The 17,667-nt window shown below is 47.7% G+C and overlaps 1 protein-coding gene and 1 pseudogene across 1 annotated transcript; one reads left to right on the top strand and one right to left on the bottom strand.

The window, feature by feature from the left end:
- Nucleotides 1-918: 918 nt before the first annotated feature.
- LOC129550270 (myeloid-associated differentiation marker-like) lies at nucleotides 919-17,332 on the bottom strand. Its single transcript, XM_088829636.1, has 3 exons — nucleotides 17,051-17,332; nucleotides 10,267-11,098; nucleotides 919-4,331 (listed from the first exon to the last, which is right to left on the bottom strand). The coding sequence occupies exon 3, from the start codon at nucleotides 4,182-4,184 to the stop codon at nucleotides 3,246-3,248; it is 939 nt and encodes a 312-aa protein (XP_088685762.1). The 5' UTR covers nucleotides 4,185-4,331; nucleotides 10,267-11,098; nucleotides 17,051-17,332; the 3' UTR covers nucleotides 919-3,245.
- LOC148774570 (myeloid-associated differentiation marker-like) lies at nucleotides 11,114-13,952 on the top strand (annotated as a pseudogene).
- Nucleotides 17,333-17,667: the final 335 nt, after the last annotated feature.

The following is a 17,667-nucleotide window of genomic DNA, read 5'->3' as shown; positions in this document are numbered from 1 at the left end:
CAGGTTCTCCCAGTTTTCCCGGAGCACAAAATGCCTCATCCTGAGTTTCCCCCTGCATTCCGTCCAGGATGGACTGTAGGTCAGTGACCGCAGTGGCTAATGACTTGATTCTTGTACAGCTGGGTGGTGGGTGCACAATCCCCTTCTTTTTTATCTTAATTTCAAACAAGCTTTGGGAGGCTTTTTGGCCAATTTTTCCCGGGGTTCTAGGAATGCTCGTTCCAAAATCAATCCAGGAATTTGTCGTTAGGCCACTGAATGCGCCTTCACTCACCCAGTCCTGGTAACAGAAGCCAAAGCCTCTGGACCAGCTGCCTTACTAGTCTGTCAGCTCCGGGGAACAGCTCCCTCTTGTTGCCACTTTGCTTTCTGTATCCAGAGTCACACTATTACAATCAGGGATGTTATAGAACTTTATATCAGATCAATTGTTTCAAGTCCCTTGGTCATCATGACTGTTTATTATAGGTTCAATCACTCATTTGTTAATGCAAGAAACAAGAGTCTTGTAAAATAGGCAGAATAAGTAACACAGCCAGTGACATTAATAAGGTCCTAAATAAGTAAGCAGCAGTACCTTCTAAGGAGTTGCATGTGTGCACCAGAGAAACTCAGCTTTGTGTTTGAATAGGTATTTCTGCCCTTGCTAAGGGCTGGTTAGCACATAGTACAGATGCACAAAGCATGCTGGAATGGAGGGAAGAGGCCAAAAAAGACAGAGTTTCATCTTTAAATTTTTCTTATCTTGGTTTAAAATGCAAATTTTATTTCAGTCCTTCTTAGGATTTCCCCGTGATGTGGACGGCCTCCTGGGAGCCCTCCCCCACCACCCCACCTGCCTCTGGGTGGTGATCACACGCTTCACCCCAGGACAGGAGTGAGGGGCAGCAGAGGGGGGGTCCTTCCCCTCCCCTCCCCCACAGCTCTGCTTGCCTGCCTCCTCTGGCCCTGGTGACAATAGGATGCTGAGCTCGAGCCTTTGTGCTTGAGGCCAGGAGACTGAGGGGCCTTCACAGCCATCAGTTACTGTAAAGGGCTGTGGTCTCAATGCAGGGAAGCACATGGTCACACACACATGTACACACACATACCCACACTGAGCATGCACACAGGCACACGCCTTTCTGGAGAGGCATCCAAGTGCTGTCATAGCCCCTTTAAGGGTTAGAGGAAAAGATGCTGGCACTGGGGTGGAGCCCAAGCTCCCGCGTCACAGGCTGGGCCACACCCCCAGGCTCTGGTCCAGTTGTGGATGGGAGTCAGAGGGAGGGGCTCCCAGAGACCTGGCTTTGGTGAGGGTGGGAATTGGCTAGGCCCTTCGGAGCTCTAGACAAATTTGGCGCAGTTGGAGTATGTGGTTTTGTTCTGGAGCTTTTTGTCTTGGTCTTTTTCTTTCCCTTTTATAATGAGATTAAAAGGCTACGTTATGAATGTGGAAGAAGGGACAATGCTATTCTCAATGATTGACAGCAGGGACTGATGGGAACCAAAAGCTCTGGGAATAAAAAAAAGAAAAGAAAAGAAATTGTATGCAAATTCACTGGTTTGCCTGAGTCCCAGAGAATCAGGAAGCAGCAGCAGAAAGCAACCAGCATACAGAAACACACATGCGGACTTCCCTGGTGCTGTAGTGGATAGGGTACACCTGCCAATGCAGGGCACATGGACTCGATCCCTGGTCTGGGAATATCCCACGTGCAGCAGAGCGACTAAACCCGTGTGCCACAACTACTGAAACCTGTGTGCACTGCGGTCAGTGCTCTGCAACTAGAGGCAGCCCACGAGCGGAGTCTCGGCCAGCTGAGCCTCAAGCAGTCAATAATTTAAAAAAACTATAAAAGAAAAAGAAGACCTGTGCGTCACTGCACACTCAAGCAAAGCAGTTCTCTTGACGATGGGAACAGCAACTCCCTCCCCTCTCCAAACAACCTGCCCAAGAAAATTTGAAAAGAAGCTTCCCCTTTAAGAACAGGGTCACCCAGTAATTTTTGCCCTCCCAGTCAGAAAAAAGAACAGAAGAAAAAACAAAAGTAGGCTATCGTCACTTTACGGAGAAGGCAATGGCAAGCCACTCCAGTACACTTGCCTAGAAAATCCCATGGATGGAGGAGCCTGGTAGGCTGCAGTCCGTGGGGTCGCTAAGGGTCAGACATGACTGAGCGACTTTACTTTCACTTTTCACTTTCACACATTGGAGAAGGAAATGGCAACCCACTCCAGTGTTCTTGCCTGGAGAATCCCAGGGAAGGGGGAGCCTGGTGGGCTTCTGTCTATGGGGTCACACAGAGTCGGACACGACTGAAGTGACTTAGCCGCAGCAGCAGCAGCAGCAACGTCACTTTAAGGCTGGCAGGGGCCATGTTCTTCTCCCTGCAGAAGCAGGGCTGCAGTTTTGATCACTGAGGCAGGAGGGCCACATCACTGCCCCTCACCATCACAAACCTAGGGTTCTTCACCAGGTCCTTTTGTGTTTCTCAGAGCGTAGTTGGGATGGAAGATATTGACCCCTGGCTTCCTCTAAGATGCCCTCTAGGGAGTGGGTGTTTAGTGAGCCTGCAAAAATTCTGGAGCCACTCTCAGGTGGGGCTGAGCACCAGGTGGGGCCCAGGGGCCCAGGGTCTCTGCTTTACATCTCCTGTCAGCTGGGAATTACTGACCTCCACAGACTTTTTTTTTTTTTTTTTTAGTTTAAATGGGAGGCTCATTGCACACCACCCTCCAATGCTCCACTGGGAGAAAGTGTCCAGTGACTTGCTACCCACCTTCACTCTCTAAAAAACACACAGACAATTACCAGCTAAGGCACCCCCAGGTGGACAGACACACTTTGGCAATGAGGCCCCTCCGAAGACCCAGGGTGTGAACAGCTGCACAGAGTCTGTGTGCTGTGGAGTCAGCACCTCAGGAGGTGGGAGGGGGCGGTGGGCAGAGGATGAAGGAGTCTCAGGTCCTGACGGATCAGAAGAAGGAAGACGGGGAGAGGGGGTCATACACAGAAGGTGAGAAAACAGACACTTAGAATGGGGGTAAAGCAGAAAATGTAGACAGGATGAGCAAGGCAAGAGGAAGAGGCAGAAAGGAACGGGGGCTGTCACACAAGACAGGAGGAGACAGAGCAGGAGGAGGGACGGGAACAGCAAGGAAAGGGAGACGACGGGGAAGGACATGCGGAGGGAGAGAGGACGCCAGGAGGAGGGCTTCAGAGAAGGCAGCGCTCAGTAGAGACCTCCTGTGAGCAGAGAGGATCAGGAGTCTGTGGGTTGTCCCCTAGTCCCTACAGAAACCTGGCGGGCCCAGTACCCCAGGTCGGCCACATAAACCAGCAGGTTGATGGCTGTTAGGACGGCCACAGCCAGGCGCTGGTCCCAGGTGCACAGGCCGTTGGTAGTTCTATCAATGCAGTTTGCATCGCTGGACCGCTGGGGCTGCCCGCCGTACTTCTCATCAAACTGGTAGAGCAGCCAGAGGACCAAAGCAGTGAAGTGGAGGAGGGTAGACAGCAAGGTCAGTCCCAGATGAAAAACGGGGAAGGAGATGGGCAGCCTGTTCTCCCATTCATCCCGGTCCATCAGCATGGCCACAACTGCCAGGATGAAGCAGATGGAGTACACGGCCACGCACCACTCCAGGGCCGGCTGGTGCAGGTACAGGGAGGTGTTGCTGAGGAAGACAAAGATAACACAGGCCACGAAGGTCTCCAGCACCTTCAGCAGGCCTGGCATGGTGTGCACGTAGCAGGGGATCTCCTTGAGCTTGTAGCATTCCCATACGCAGGCCACTTCCATGACATAAACCACACATGCGATGCAGGAGAACACAGTGGCGCCAATGGCCCGGTTTCTGTTGGCATCATAAGGCAAGAACTTGATGTAGGTGATGGGGTAGAAGATCGAGGCCGAGAGGCAGATGAGGGCAGCGTAGCAGGCGTAGGTGATGGAGAAGTTGTACCAGCAGAAAGGAAAGTCGTTCGGGAACCTATATAACTCCAGTATGACGATGGTGAGGGTGCCGACGATACAGAAGCACCAGCTGAACATGATCCGGCTACTTATGTCCCCCCACCGAATCCCCATGTCGAGCACTAGGAAGAAGGCCGAGATGATGCAGACCAGCTGTGGCAGGCGGAGGCAGCTGAACATGATGTACAAGCCACACTTGTCTGGGGATGTCCTACCTGTGGACATGGTGTTGTGATGATCAGGCAAGTCACTGTCACCAATATGGCAGTGGTCTTCACTGAGGACCCACCAGCCAAGGTGCACGCTCTAGAGGCGGATTAAGTCAGATGCCTGAAAAAGTCTAGGGGGCCTGTGACTGCTGAGGCTCAGGATCTGTGGAGTTAGAACCAATCACTCAATCACTCGGGCAACAGCACCACCACTCTAGAACGATATTCCCCACCCATCACCCTTGACCTTGTAACAAGACTATCCTATTCCAGACCTCACAGTCCAGTTGGTTTTGCCTCACGCCATAAAGACTTTTTATCTCTTTGGCTGTGTGCCATTATTTTTGGAGATACAGTGGAATGTGGCCCTTATCTGCAATCCCAATATTTTAAGACTCCAAAAAGAAAAGAAGAACTTTTATAAATTCCTTCGGCTAGAGAATTTGACCTTAACAGAAATGAGAAAATGTATCAGTTCAGTTCAATTCAGTCGCTCAGTTGTGTCCGACTCTTTGCGACCCCATGGACTGTAGCACGCCAGGCCTCCCTGTCCATCCACCAACTCCCGGAGCTTGCTTAAACTTATGGCCATTGAGTCTGTGATGCCATCCAACCATCTCATCCTCTATCATCCCCTTCTCCTCCCACCTTCAATCTTTCCCAGCATCAGGGTCTTATCAAATGAGTCAGTTCTTCGCATCAGGTGGCCAAAGTCTTGGAGTTTCAGCTTCAGCATCAGTCCTTCCAATGAATATTCAGGACTGACTTCCTTTAAGACTGACTGGTTTGATCTCCTTGCAGTCCAAAGGACTCTCAAGAGTCTTCTCCAACACCACAGTTCAAAAGCATCAATTCTTTGGCGCTCAGCTTTGTTTATAGTCCAACTCTCACATCCATACATGACCACTGGAAAAACCATATCTTTGACCATATGGACCTTTGTCAGAAAGTAATGACTCTGCTTTTTAATGCTCTGTCTAGGTTTGTCATAGCTTTTCTTTCAACGAGCAAGCGGCTTTCAATTTCATGGCTGCAATCACCATCTACAGTGATTTTGGAGCCCAAGAAAATAAAGTCTGTCACTGTTTCCTTTGTTTCCCCATCTATTTTCCATGAAATGATGAGACCAGATGCCATGAACTTAGTTTTCTGAATGTTGAGTTTTAAGCCAACCTTTTCACTCTCCTCTTTCACTTTCATCAAGAGGCTTTTGAGTTCCTCTTCACTTTCTGCCATAAGGGTGGTGTCATCTGCATATCTGAGGTTATTGATATGTCTCCCAGCAATCTTGATTCCAGTTTGTGCTCCACTCAGCCCAGCATTTTGCATGACATGCTCGTATATTAAGTTAAATAATATACACCCTGACGTACTCCTTTCTCAATTTGGAACCAGTTCATTGTTCCATGTCTGGTTCTAACCGTTCCTTCTTGACCTGCACGCAGATTTCTCAGGAGGCAGGTAAGGTGCTTTGGCATTCCCGTCTCTTTCAGAATTTTCCACAGTTTGTTGTGATCCACACAGTCAAAGGCTTTGGCATAGTCAATAAAGCAGAAGTTTTTCTAGAACTCTCTTGCTTTTTTGATGATCCAACAGATGTTGGCAATTTGAAACCACCAGAGTGGTTTCTCTGCCTTTTCTAAATCCAGCTTGAACATCTGGAAGTTCTCAGTTTACATACTGTTGAAGCCTGGCTTGGAGAATTTTGAGCATTACTTTGCTAGCGTGTGAGATGCGTGCAATTGTATGGTAGTTTAAACATTCTTAGGTATTGCCTTTCTTTGGGATTGGAATGAAAACTGACCTTTTCCACTCCTGCGGCCACTTCTGAGTTTTCCAAATTTGCTGGCATATTGAGCTCAATACTTTAACAGCATCACCTTTTAAGACTTGAAATAGCTCAGTTGGAATTCTATCACCTCCACTTGCTTTGTTTGTAGTGATGCTTCCTAAGGCCCACTTGACTGTGGACTCCAGGATGTCTGGCTCTAGGTAAGTGATCACACCATCATGGTTATCTGGGTCATTACGTTTTTTATTGTAGAGTTATTCTGTGTGTTCTTGCCACCTCTTCTTAATACCTTGTTTTTGTTATGTCCATACTGTTTCTGTCTTTTATTGTGCCCATCTTTGCATGAAAATTTCCCTTGGTGTGTCTAAGTTTCTTGAAGAGATCTCTAGTCTTTCCCATTCTGTTGTTTTCCTCTGTTTCTTTGCGCTGATCACTGAGGAAGGCTTTCATATCTCTCCTTGCTATTCTTTGGAATTCTGCATTCAGATGGGTATAGCTTTCATTTTTTCCTTTGCCTTTAGCTTCTCTTATTTTCTAAGCTATTTGTAAGGCTTCTTCAGACAATCATTTTGCCTTTTTGCATTTATTTTTCTTCTGGATGGTCTTGATCACTACCTCCTGTACAATGTAATGAACTTCCATCCATAGTTCATCAGGCACTCTGTCTATCAGACCCAACCCCTTGAATCTATTTGTCACTTCCACTGTATCATCGTAAAGGATTTGATTTAGGTCATCCCTGAGTGGTCTAGTGGTTTTCCCTACTTTCTTCAATATAAATCTGAATTTGGCAATAAGGAGTTCATGATCTGAACCACAATTAGCTCCCAGTCTTATTTTTGCTGACTGTGTATAGGCCTTCTCCATCTTTGGCTGCAAACAGTATAATCCATCTGATTTCTGTATTGCCCATCTGGTGATGTCCACGTGTAGAGTCATCTCTTGTGTTGTTGGAAGAGTAGAGTGTTTGCTCTAACCAGTGCGTTCTCTTGGCAGAAGTCTGTTAGCCTTGGCCTTGCTTCATTTTGTACTCCAAGGCAAAACTTGCCTGTTACTCCAGGTATCTCTTGACTTCCTACTTTTGTATTCTAGTCCCCTATGATGAAAATGACATCTTTTTTTGATGTTAGCTCTAGAAGGTCTTGTAGGTCATCATAGAACCATTCAGCTTCAGCTTCTTTGGCATTAGTGGTTGGGGCATAGACTTGGATCCCAGTGATATTGAGTGGTTTGCCTTGTAAACGAACAGAGATCACTCTGTCATTTTTGAGATTGCACCCAAGTATGGCATTTTGGACTCTTTTGTTGACTATTATGGCTACTTCATTTCTTCTAAGGGATTCTTGCCCATGGTAGTAAATATAATGGTCATCTGAATTAAATTTGCCCATTCCAGGAGTTGACAACAAGATGGTGGAGTCGAAGGATGTGCGCTCATTTTCTCCTGTGAGAACTCCAGAACTGGCAACTCATTGCTGAACAACCATCGACAGGAGAATGTCAACCAAAAAAGATACCCCACGTCCAGAGGCAAAGGAGAAGCCCCAACAAGATGGTAGGAGAAAATTTAGAGTCTTTATTTATTTCACTTAGTGCGAATGTTCAAAGGTTCAGTGCAAAATCACTAATATGTTTGTTTATAAGGTGCTTTCAGACCCTCAGAAAAAAGGGTTTGAAAAAAGAGATTGTGGATTGTACTGTGGATGACTTCTATATTGTTTTCCATTCACATCTTTTTGTGGTTTACTTCTTCTCATGTATGCATGCATGCTAAGTTGCTTCAGCTGTGTCCGAGTCTTTGCAACCCTATGGACTGTAGCCCACCAGGATCCTCTGTCCACGGGATTCTCTAGGCAAGAATACTGGAGTAATAAATGCATTAAAAAAAATAATAATACGGCAGTGTGTTGCTCTCCTCTAGGCACAACCCATGCCTCTTATGTCTCCTTCATCGGCAGACGAGTTCTTTATCACTAGCACTACCTGGGTGGAGAAGGCAATGGCAAGCCACTCCAGTACTCTTGCCTAGAAAATCCCATGGATGGAGGAGCCTGGTAGGCTGCAGTCTGTGGGGTTGCTAAGGGTCGGACACGACTGAGCGACTTCACTTTCACTTTTCACTTTCCACTTTTACACATTGGAGAAGGAAATGGCAACCCACTCCAGTGTTCTTGCCTGGAGAATCCCAGGGACAGGGGAGCCTGGTGGGCTTCCGTCTATGGGGTCACACAGAGTTGGACACGACTGAAGTGACTTAGCAGCAGCAGTAGCAGCAGCACTACCTGGGAAGTCCCTTCTCATGCATAATTCACATAAAGTAGGACTATGATCATCTCCCATGTCCTGGGTTCCCCTCTTGGGCATGGTCAGGCTTCCTCCTGCTCACAGGCGCATCCACCCTTCCATCCATGTCCTCAACCTTGTGTACAGCCTTCAGCACATTTCAAAGTCTCTGAAATCATATGTAGAAACATGTGTACATACATGCAAATATGGTTTTAGGCAGTATCTATATTTTTTTTCCATTTTATAAACATGAGACAATATCATGCACACGGCATCTTGCTTTTCCACCACACCCGACAGGTGCAGCTGGCCCTCTCCAGGGGCCCTAGTCCTCTCCATCCCCTTTACTTATTTCCTTCCCTCCTTGCTCCTGTGGGCGTTTGGACTGATCACCTTTCTCTAGATCAGTGGACCCTCCCCTGTGAGTCTCAGACACTGGGGGACACAGGATATGACCAGGAGTCCTGGGATCCATGTGACTACCATGCTCTAGAGCAGGAGGTCAGCAAGCTTTTCTGAAAACTTAAAAAAAATATATGACAAAGAATATACTTTTTATTTTTGGAAATTCATCTTGATTTTCTAGGGTTACTGCAGTGAACTATCACAGTCCCGGTGGCTTAAAACAATAGAAATGTGTTCTCTCACAGTTCCAGAGGTCAGCGTTTTGAAACAAGGTGTCAGCAGGACTGTGTTGTCTCTCGTGCCCCAGGGGAGGTCCCTCTTTGTCTCTTTTAGCTCCTGGAGGCCCCTTAGCCGGGTTACCCAACTCAGGCTTGTTTGCTCATTCCTCAAGAGGCCGAACACTGAGAGATGAACATTGGGCTTTGCCTGGGACAAAGTGCTGCACCTCCGCTGTGAACACAATCATCACCCACATCTGCGCATCAGCCCAGGATGGGCAGCAGGTTGAAAAATATACTAATAAACGTTTCCACCATTTTTTGTGGATAATCTCTGTAAAGAGGATTGGCAATTATCCAGTTTAGTAGGTCCAATAATAGCCGATGGGCTGTCCTCCTGCAGAGAACTGTCTTAGTGGAAATCCAACACTACCCACCTTCGAGGACACATTGAGGCCAAGCTGAGTGACCTGTAGGTCTTAAAAGGAGAGACTGCTTCAGACCCCCTTTTTCCTCATGCCCTGGTGACGCCAAGGCTGTGCCCCGCCCCCACACTAGAACCCCTCCTCCTTCCAGAGACTCGGGGAGCCTGGCACAACCCTCGGGGCAGCCTCTACTTGGGGCTTTGGGATAGGAACCCCAGAGGTAGGGGTGGATTCAGTTCCCTAAGAAGCTGGCCCCCTCTTCGCCCTCCTTTGCCTGCAAAGTCTCCTCTGTAAAGAGTGCAGACTTTTTACACTTTAGTTTCCCTCTTGTACAATTAATTTAGTGCCCTTGTTGGAAAAATTCTTATTATGAGTAACAGGAAGGCTCAAATATGGAATAGCCTCCCACTTAACCAGCTCTCTGACAAAACAGTTCTAACTGCAAAATAGGGAGTAATTTAGAGACCCACCTGGGACTACTGCTTTTCAGAATCAGAAACATATGTGAGACAGGCTGTATTATAATTAAAAACCTCGTTTTTCTTGGTTACAGAGTTACAGCTCTGGTTTTGCCAATCTGTCAAGATGCATCCCAGTGAACTTCTAGAAGGGATGGATAAAGACACCCCTCCCCCGCGCCCCTGTTTATGGGATTCTCCAGTAAGAATACTGGAGTGGGTTGCCATTTTTTTCTCCAGGGAATCTTCCCAATCCGGGGATCAAACTCTCGTTTCCTGCATTGCTGGCAGATTCTTTATGTGTGAGTTCCCAAGGGCAAAGATTATGTCCAAATGGGTGGGAATGGGGGCTCCCGGGGCGCACGACCCTCTACTCACTCAGTCAAGAGCTCAGCTGCTCCTTCAGAAGCCAGTTTCCTTCTCGCAACAGAAAGTGAAAACAGGCTGTCCGCAATGAGTGGGGCGGGATAGGGAAATTCCAGAAACTAACGAGTTTAGCAGCTATAAAACTTACCTATAGATCCTCCCCACCTTCCCAGCAACAGCCATCTCATCAACCCAGTGTAGCTAGAGGGGCAGAGACTAGGGGACCTGACTCCTGCCTGGTTGCACAAAGGCTTTGTCACCAGGCTCTGATTAGTCTGCTGAAAAGCCAATACAGAGAGGTAAGTGTTGGATGAAAGAAAAGTAACTTTATCTTAAGGAAGCCGGCAACCAGGGGAGAAGGTGGTAACCAACGCCCAACACCGCAAGGTTCAGCTGGGATTTATGCAATAGAAACAGGAAATGGTTGCAGGTTGCGTGCTGGGGGTGTGTCGTGCTTCTAGTTTTGAAGACTTTGCATTAAACATAAGGTGCCTTGGTGGACTGAGAACCTGAGTGTGTGGTCATTCAGTTTAGTTCAGTTCAGTTTAGTCGCTCAGTCGTGTCTGACTCTCCATGACCCCATGAATCACAGCACGCCAGGCCTCCCTGTCCATCACCAACTCCCGGAGTTCACTCAAACTCATGTCCACAGAGTCGGTGATGCCATCCAGCCATCTCATTCTCCGTCGTCCCCTTCTCCTCCCGCCCCCAACCTTTCCCAGCATCAGAGTCTTTTCCAGTGAGTCAACTCGTCGCATGAGGTAGCCAAAGTTCTGCAGTTTCAGCTTCAGCATCAGTCCCTCCAATGAACATCCAGGATTGATCTCCTTTAGAATGGACTGGTTGGATTTCCTTGCAGTATAAGGGACTCTCAAGAGTCTTCTCCAACACCACAGTTCAAAAGCATCGATTCTTCGGCGATCAGCTTTTACATTGTCCAAATCAGCACATTTGCTCTAGGGGTGAGTGGTCATATATTTCTGGAAAAACAAAAACAAAGAAACAGAACAGGCAAAGTGAAACTGAACCAGTCCATCAAAACCCAGAGCTGTGTAGTTCACAGATTTTATTGTAAAATAACTGAGATTACAGTACCAGTGCCAGTGACCTGCCTGACCGTCAGCATCACCATGAGAGCGTTCCCAGGCCCGGGCTCCAGGACCAGCGTGGGCTTCTTCCTCCGCTTGGGGCAGCTGCCCTCCCTCTGCGTGCCCTCCTTGCCGGTGGCCAGCATGGACACCTGGAGTGAGCGCACAGTTAACCGGACCCCATTCCTGTGGGGCTTCTGCTTCGGTGGGACCCTTGCTGTCTTCATCATGGAGTTGTGTGGGCGCCAATCCCGCTTCCCCTTGTCCTGCTATGGCGTTCTCTAACACTATGCCTTCTGTTTACCCTTTGCTGCCTCGTTATTTTCGCCATTAACTATGCTCAGTTCTTGCTCCAGGGTCCCACCTGGAACCAAGCCATCGCCGCCACTGCCTTCTCCTTCATCAGTTCTGTGCTTTATGCCACCAAAGAGGCCTGGACCTGTGCCCTGACTGGATACATCCTGCTTTGTGCCTACTGGTCCAGGTGTGCTTGGGAGCCTGTTGATCTTCCTGGTCTGTGTCATTCTTGCCTTCATTTATAGCATCCTTATCAACTGTGACACCTGTTTCCAGTATACTTCTACCATGGTGAGACAAATGATCCTGTGCTCCATCTGCTTCTACCTGGGGACCATGTCCACGCCGTTTTTCAAAGATGACAATCAGTTCAGTTCAGTTCAGTTGCTCAGTCGTGTCTGACTCTCCGCGATCCCGTGAATCACAGCACGCCAGGCCTCCCTGTCCATCACCAACTACCGGAGTACACTCAAACTCATGTCTACAGAGTCGGTGATGCCATCCAGCCATCTCATTCTCCGTCGTCCCCTTCTCCTCCCGCCCCCAACCTTTCCCAGCATCAGAGTCTTTTCCAGTGAGTCAACTCGTCGCATGAGGTGGCCAAAGTGTTGCAGTTTCAGCTTTAGCATCAGTCCCTCCAATGAACATCCAGGATTGATCTCCTTTAGAATGGACTGGTTGGATCTCCTTGCAGTACAAGGGACTCTCAAGAGTCTTCTCCAACACCACAGTTCAAAAGCATCGATTCTTCAGCGATCAGCCTTCTTCACAGTCCAACTCTCACATCCATACATGACCACGGGAAAAACCATTGCCTTGACTAGACAGACCTTGGTTGGCAAAGTAATATCTCTGCTTTTTAATATGCTATCTAGGTTGGTCATAACTTTCCTTCCAAGGAGCAAGCGTCTTTTAATTTCATGGCTGCAATCAGCATCTGCAGTGATTTTGGAGCCCAAAAAAACAAAGTCTGACACTGTTTCCACTGTTTTTCCATCTATTTCCCATGAAGTGATGGGACCAGATGCCATGATCTTTGTTTTCTGAATGTTGAGCTTCAAGCCAACCTTTTCACTCTCCTCTTTCACTTTCATCAAGAGGCCTTTGAGTTCCTCTTCACTTTCTGCCATAAGGGTAGTGTCATCTGCATATCTGAGGTTATTGATATTTCTCCCAGCAATCTTGATTCCAGCTTGTGCTTCTTCCAGCCCAGCGTTCCTCATGATGTACTCTGCATATAAGTTAAATAAGCAAGGTGACAATATACAACCTTGACGTACACCTTTTCCTATTTGGAACCAGTCTGTTGTTCCATGTCCAGTTCTAACTGTTGCTTCCTGACCTGCATACAGATTTCTCAAGAGGCAGGTCAGGTGGTCTGGGATTCCCATCTCTTTCAGAATGTTCCACAGTTTATTGTGATCCACACAGTCAAAGGCTTTGGCATAGTCAATGAAGCAGAAATAGATGTTTTTCTGAATCTCTCTTGCTTTCTCCATGATCCAGCGGATGTTGGCAATTTGATCTCTGGTTCCTCTGCCTTTTCTAAAACCTGCTTGAACATCTGGGAGTTCACGGTTTACATATTGCTGAAGCCTGGCTTGGAGAATTTTGAGCATGACTTTACTAGCGTGTGAGATGAGTGCAATTGTGTGGTAGTTTGAGCATTCTTTGGCATTGCCTTTCTTTGGGATTGGAAGGAAGACTGACCTAAAACACACATATTTGTGTATCATCCTTTACTATAGAGAGAGACCATGCTCTCCATCCTCTATACCAGCTCTCTGGTCCTCTGGCCATTCTACCCCTTTGAAGAAAAGCTGGGTGGGCAGCCCCTGAGGTCCAGCGATGTGAGCTGGTGTGATTAAAAGACTCACCTGCTCTGTGTGCGTCTGGGATGAATGTTGAACAGTGGCCATCTTGACATTCACTAACCTGCTGATTTACTTGGCTGACTTGCTGTACTTGGCCTCAGAGGCTTTTTAGGGACTAAGGATGGGCCCCAGGGCTCCTGATTTCTCTTCTCACCTGCAGTTTCTTCACCGAGCTCTGGATGTTCTCTTCCTGGTTCCCTCTCGCCCTTCTCACATCCTTCCCCATTCATCCTTCCCTCCCTGTCCATTTCCTTCCCTCCTCCTGCTCGGCCTTGTTTTCTTTGTTGGCCCCAGCCCTGTTTTTCTTCTTTTTTTTCCCGCTCTCATCTTTTCTACATTTTCTGCTTTTTGCCCCTTTTCTGGTCATCCTTGGTTTTCCCATCTCCTGTGTCCTGACCACCTCTCCCCATTTTCCTTCTTCTGATCCATCAGGACCTGAGGCTCCTGCCTTCTCTGCCCACTTCCCCCTCCCACCTCCTGAGGTGCTGACTCCACAGCCCACAGCCCTCTGTGCAGCTGTTCACACCCTCGGCCTCTGGAGGGGCCTCATTGCCAAAGCGTGTCTGTCCCCCTGACGGTGTCTTATTTGGAGATGTTGGGGGAAGGGCTGGTGGTGAGGGTGGATAGCTAGAGATTCAGGCCCCCATCTCCCATGGTAGAGGAGTGTTCAGTGCACTTGCCTTTTAGCTTAAAATCTCTGGAGGTCTATAATTTTCACTGGCAGGAGTCTTGAAGCAGAGACCCTGGGTCCCTGGACCCCACCTGGTACTTCAGTTCAGTTCAGTTCAGTCGCTCAGTCGTGTCCGACTCTCCGCGACCCCATGAATCACAGCACACCAGGCCTCCCTGTCCATCACCAACTCCCGGAGTTCACTCAAACTCATGTCCACAGAGTCGGTGATGCCATCCAGCCATCTCATTCTCCGTCGTCCCCTTCTCCTCCCGCTCCCAACCTTTCCCAGCATCAGAGTCTTTTCCAGTGAGTCAACTCGTCGCATGAGGTGGCCAAAGTATTGCAGTTTCAGCCTTAGCATCAGTCCCTCCAATGAACATCCAGGATTGATCTCCTCTAGAATGGACTGGTTGGATCTCCTTGAAGTATAAGGGACTCTCAAGAGTCTTCTCCAACACCACAGTTCAAAAGCATCTTAGCTCCACCTAAAACTGGCTCCAGAATTTTTGCAGGCTCACTAAACACCTGTTACCTAGAAGGCTTCTTAGCCTTAGGAATCCAGGGATGAATTCCTTCCATCCCAACTAGTTTCTGGGAAATTAAAAAAAAAAAGAGCTGGTGAAGAATGCCAGGATCTTGAAGACAGCTGTCTGCAGTGTCAGTGAGGGGCAGAGATGTGGCCCTCCTGCCTCAGTGATCAAAACAGCAGGTCTTGCTTCTGCAGGGAGAAGAGCATGGCCACTGCAGCCTTAAAGCTGATGTTAGCCTGGAATTTTTTCTTTTCTCTTTTATTGTCTCATGGGCAAAAGTTACTGGATGACTGTCTATTTATACAGAAAGTTTCTTTTCAGATTTTTATTGGGGGTGGTGCTGCGTGGGTGGTTATTGCTGATGCCACAGTGGAAGAGACTGCATGGCTTGAATGTGTACTGCATACACGTGTGTTTCTGTGTGTCAGTTGTTTTCTGATGCTGCTTCCTGCTTCTCTGGGACCCACACATCTTTTGATCTAAATAAATGTAAATACACATATACTTTTTAATTCTCTGGAATTCCTGGATACCATCAAACCTTGCTGTTCGAAGAGAGAAGCCCATCCTTTCTCCCATATCTATAATGTTCTTTTTAAAATTGGAATACAAATATAAAAGAAAAAAATACAAACCACCATAGCCTAATTGTCCCCAATTTTCTTAGAACCCAGAAAAACTGAGCAGATTTTTATTCTCACCCAAACCCCCATCTCTGGGAGCCCTTCCCAATGTGTCTCCCATGTCCCACCTTTCCCCAGAACCTAGGGACAAGGCCCAGCCCAAAAAGACTAGCAGTTGTGCCCCCAACACTAGATTTTCTGTCCCCTTAGCTCTTAAAGGGCCCCACCCTAGATGACTGTATTTAAAGGTGTTGTCCCTGCGTGCATGCCCAGTGTGTGTGTTTGCTGTGTATGTGCCTGTATGTCTGTTCTCCCATGTCCACTGGGACCAGCAGACTTTACAGTAGCTGGTGGCCAGGAAGACACCGCAGTCTTTCTCCCTCACCTGTTCTCAGCCACAAAGCCCCAGAGCCCAGCATCCTGGTGTCACCAGGGCCAGAGGGGCCAGGCAAGCAGAGATGTGGGGGAGGGGAGGGGAAGGACACCCTCTGCTCTCCTTCACTCCTGTACTGGGATGAAGCATGTGATCTTCACCTAGGGGAAGGAGGGGTGGATGGGGAGGGCTCCCAGGAGGTGGTCCCCATGGCAGATAAGTCTTCAGAAGCAATGAAATAAAATTAATATTTTCAGGCAAGACCAGAAACATTTTAAACGCTTTCTCTGCCTGTTTTGACCTCCCCCCTCCTCTTTGGTGTGCAGCGTGCATCTGCGGTATGTGTTAACCAGCCCTCCTAAAGGCAGAAATACCTGAACCCCTATAAAGATCAATTTTTATTCCTCTGACCTCAGCCTTGTATCTTTATATGATACTGCCTACCTATGACTTTATTAATGTCATTAGCTATATTACTTGCATTCTCCCACTTTACAAGAGCATCGTTTTTTACATTAACAAATGTGTCCCTGAGCCTCTGACAAAAATGATAATGACCAGCTAACTGAAACACTTGACCTCATATACAACCATATACAACCATGATTGAAACAGGGTGACTAGACTGGGGAAGAAGCAACAAGAGGGAGCCACTTCCCAGAGCCTGAGGGACTAGTAAGACAGGTGGTCCAGATGATTTGGCTCCTGTTAACAGGACTAGGTGAGTAATTGCACTTTTAGGGGTTTATCAATGAAATCCTTGCCCAGCCTGGGAGTGAGCATTCCTAGCACCCTGGGACAAAATGGTCAAAATTTCTCCCAAATCTTGAGTGAAATTAAGACAGAAATGGAGCAGATTGTGTGATGAAGAATGTTACCCACCACCAGATTCTACAAGACCCAGGTCACTAGCCACTGCAGCTCACTGACCTAAAATCTGCCCTGAGAGGAAGTCATGGAAAAGGTCAGGATGAAGTACTTTGTGCTCTGGGAACTGGCCTTCAGAAACGTAGATATTTTCAGGAGATTTTTTTATGAACCCAGTTTCTTGCATCCTCCCATACTGAGCAAAGCACTAAAACCACTAACCAAGATATCTGCTCCTCCTGAAGAGCAGTAACCTGTACCGAGCTGTGTGCTGATTGCATGTCCCCCTTCCCCCAAGTCACATACACACTGCCCTCCCCTCCTTATCTCCTCAGAAGAGTCCACAGAGCTTCCTGAGAGACTGTCTCCCTAGTTACAATCCTCAGGCTGACCAGAATAAAATTTACATTTCTTTCTTAGGTTGAATATTGACTAATTTTTCATCCACAAAAATAAGTAGGCATTGATCTCCCCAAGTCTGCTGCAGGAATCTCATATTCTACAACTTCCCTGAACCAAACTGAACACACAGCCCAGGGACCTCACTTCCCAGGAGGAGGGAAATGCCTCTATGCTTTAGTAAAAGAATTGCCAAGTGCCAGCTCACCAGAGACACTCACTGTCCAAGTCTGTGGTTCATGAGGGCGGCTGCTCCATCCCACCCATTGGGGAGTTAGAGGTCATTTGTCACAATTCCAAGGCAAGGTCCAGTCTCTTCACTTTGGAACTCAAGTGGAAACTTAAAGGTCCTCTGTTTAGCATAGCCCTCCCCTCGGTCCACCCTCTCTGCTTGTTTCTTTCCTCTTGGCTGCTGGGTTTATTGGTCAGTTTATTGATTTATTGGTCACATCCTTCCTGATTACACAGACCCTCCTTCCCCATGACCTCTGCTTGGTGGTAAACATGTTTTTCTCTATAACATGAGTTTTCTCAGTCACTTCCCAGTGGTCCAACTCTCCAGTGATGCTTTTCAAAAATAAACTGCTTCCAGGTGTCCCCACCATCTGAGGTCTCCCACACTCCCTTGTTCCTGGACACTCTTCAATTTCTCTTCTTCAGAATCCAGTTCAGCAGCCTGGATGCTCTCATCCTGTTTGCGGAGCTCCTGTTTCCTTTACGAAACACACAGTCTTTTCTGCTCAGAGAACAAAGGGACTGACCTCAGCAGGGGAAGAGGAAAGGGAAGCCTAGGGTGAGAGCAAGGTAGATCAGGAGCCACAGCCG

The sequence above is a fragment of the Moschus berezovskii genome, chromosome 21 (assembly GCF_049115385.1).
Source record: "Moschus berezovskii isolate FMDL1 chromosome 21, NW_MosBer_1.0, whole genome shotgun sequence".
Taxonomy (NCBI): domain Eukaryota; kingdom Metazoa; phylum Chordata; class Mammalia; order Artiodactyla; family Moschidae; genus Moschus; species Moschus berezovskii.
Note: the sequence above shows the minus strand (reverse complement) of the source record. Positions and strands in the feature narration are given on the sequence as shown.

What these genes read in the sequence shown, in the direction of transcription:
- LOC129550270 (XM_088829636.1), bottom strand. Translation starts at nt 4,184, where the DNA reads ATGTCCACAGGTAGGACATCCCCAGACAAGTGTGGCTTGTACATCATG.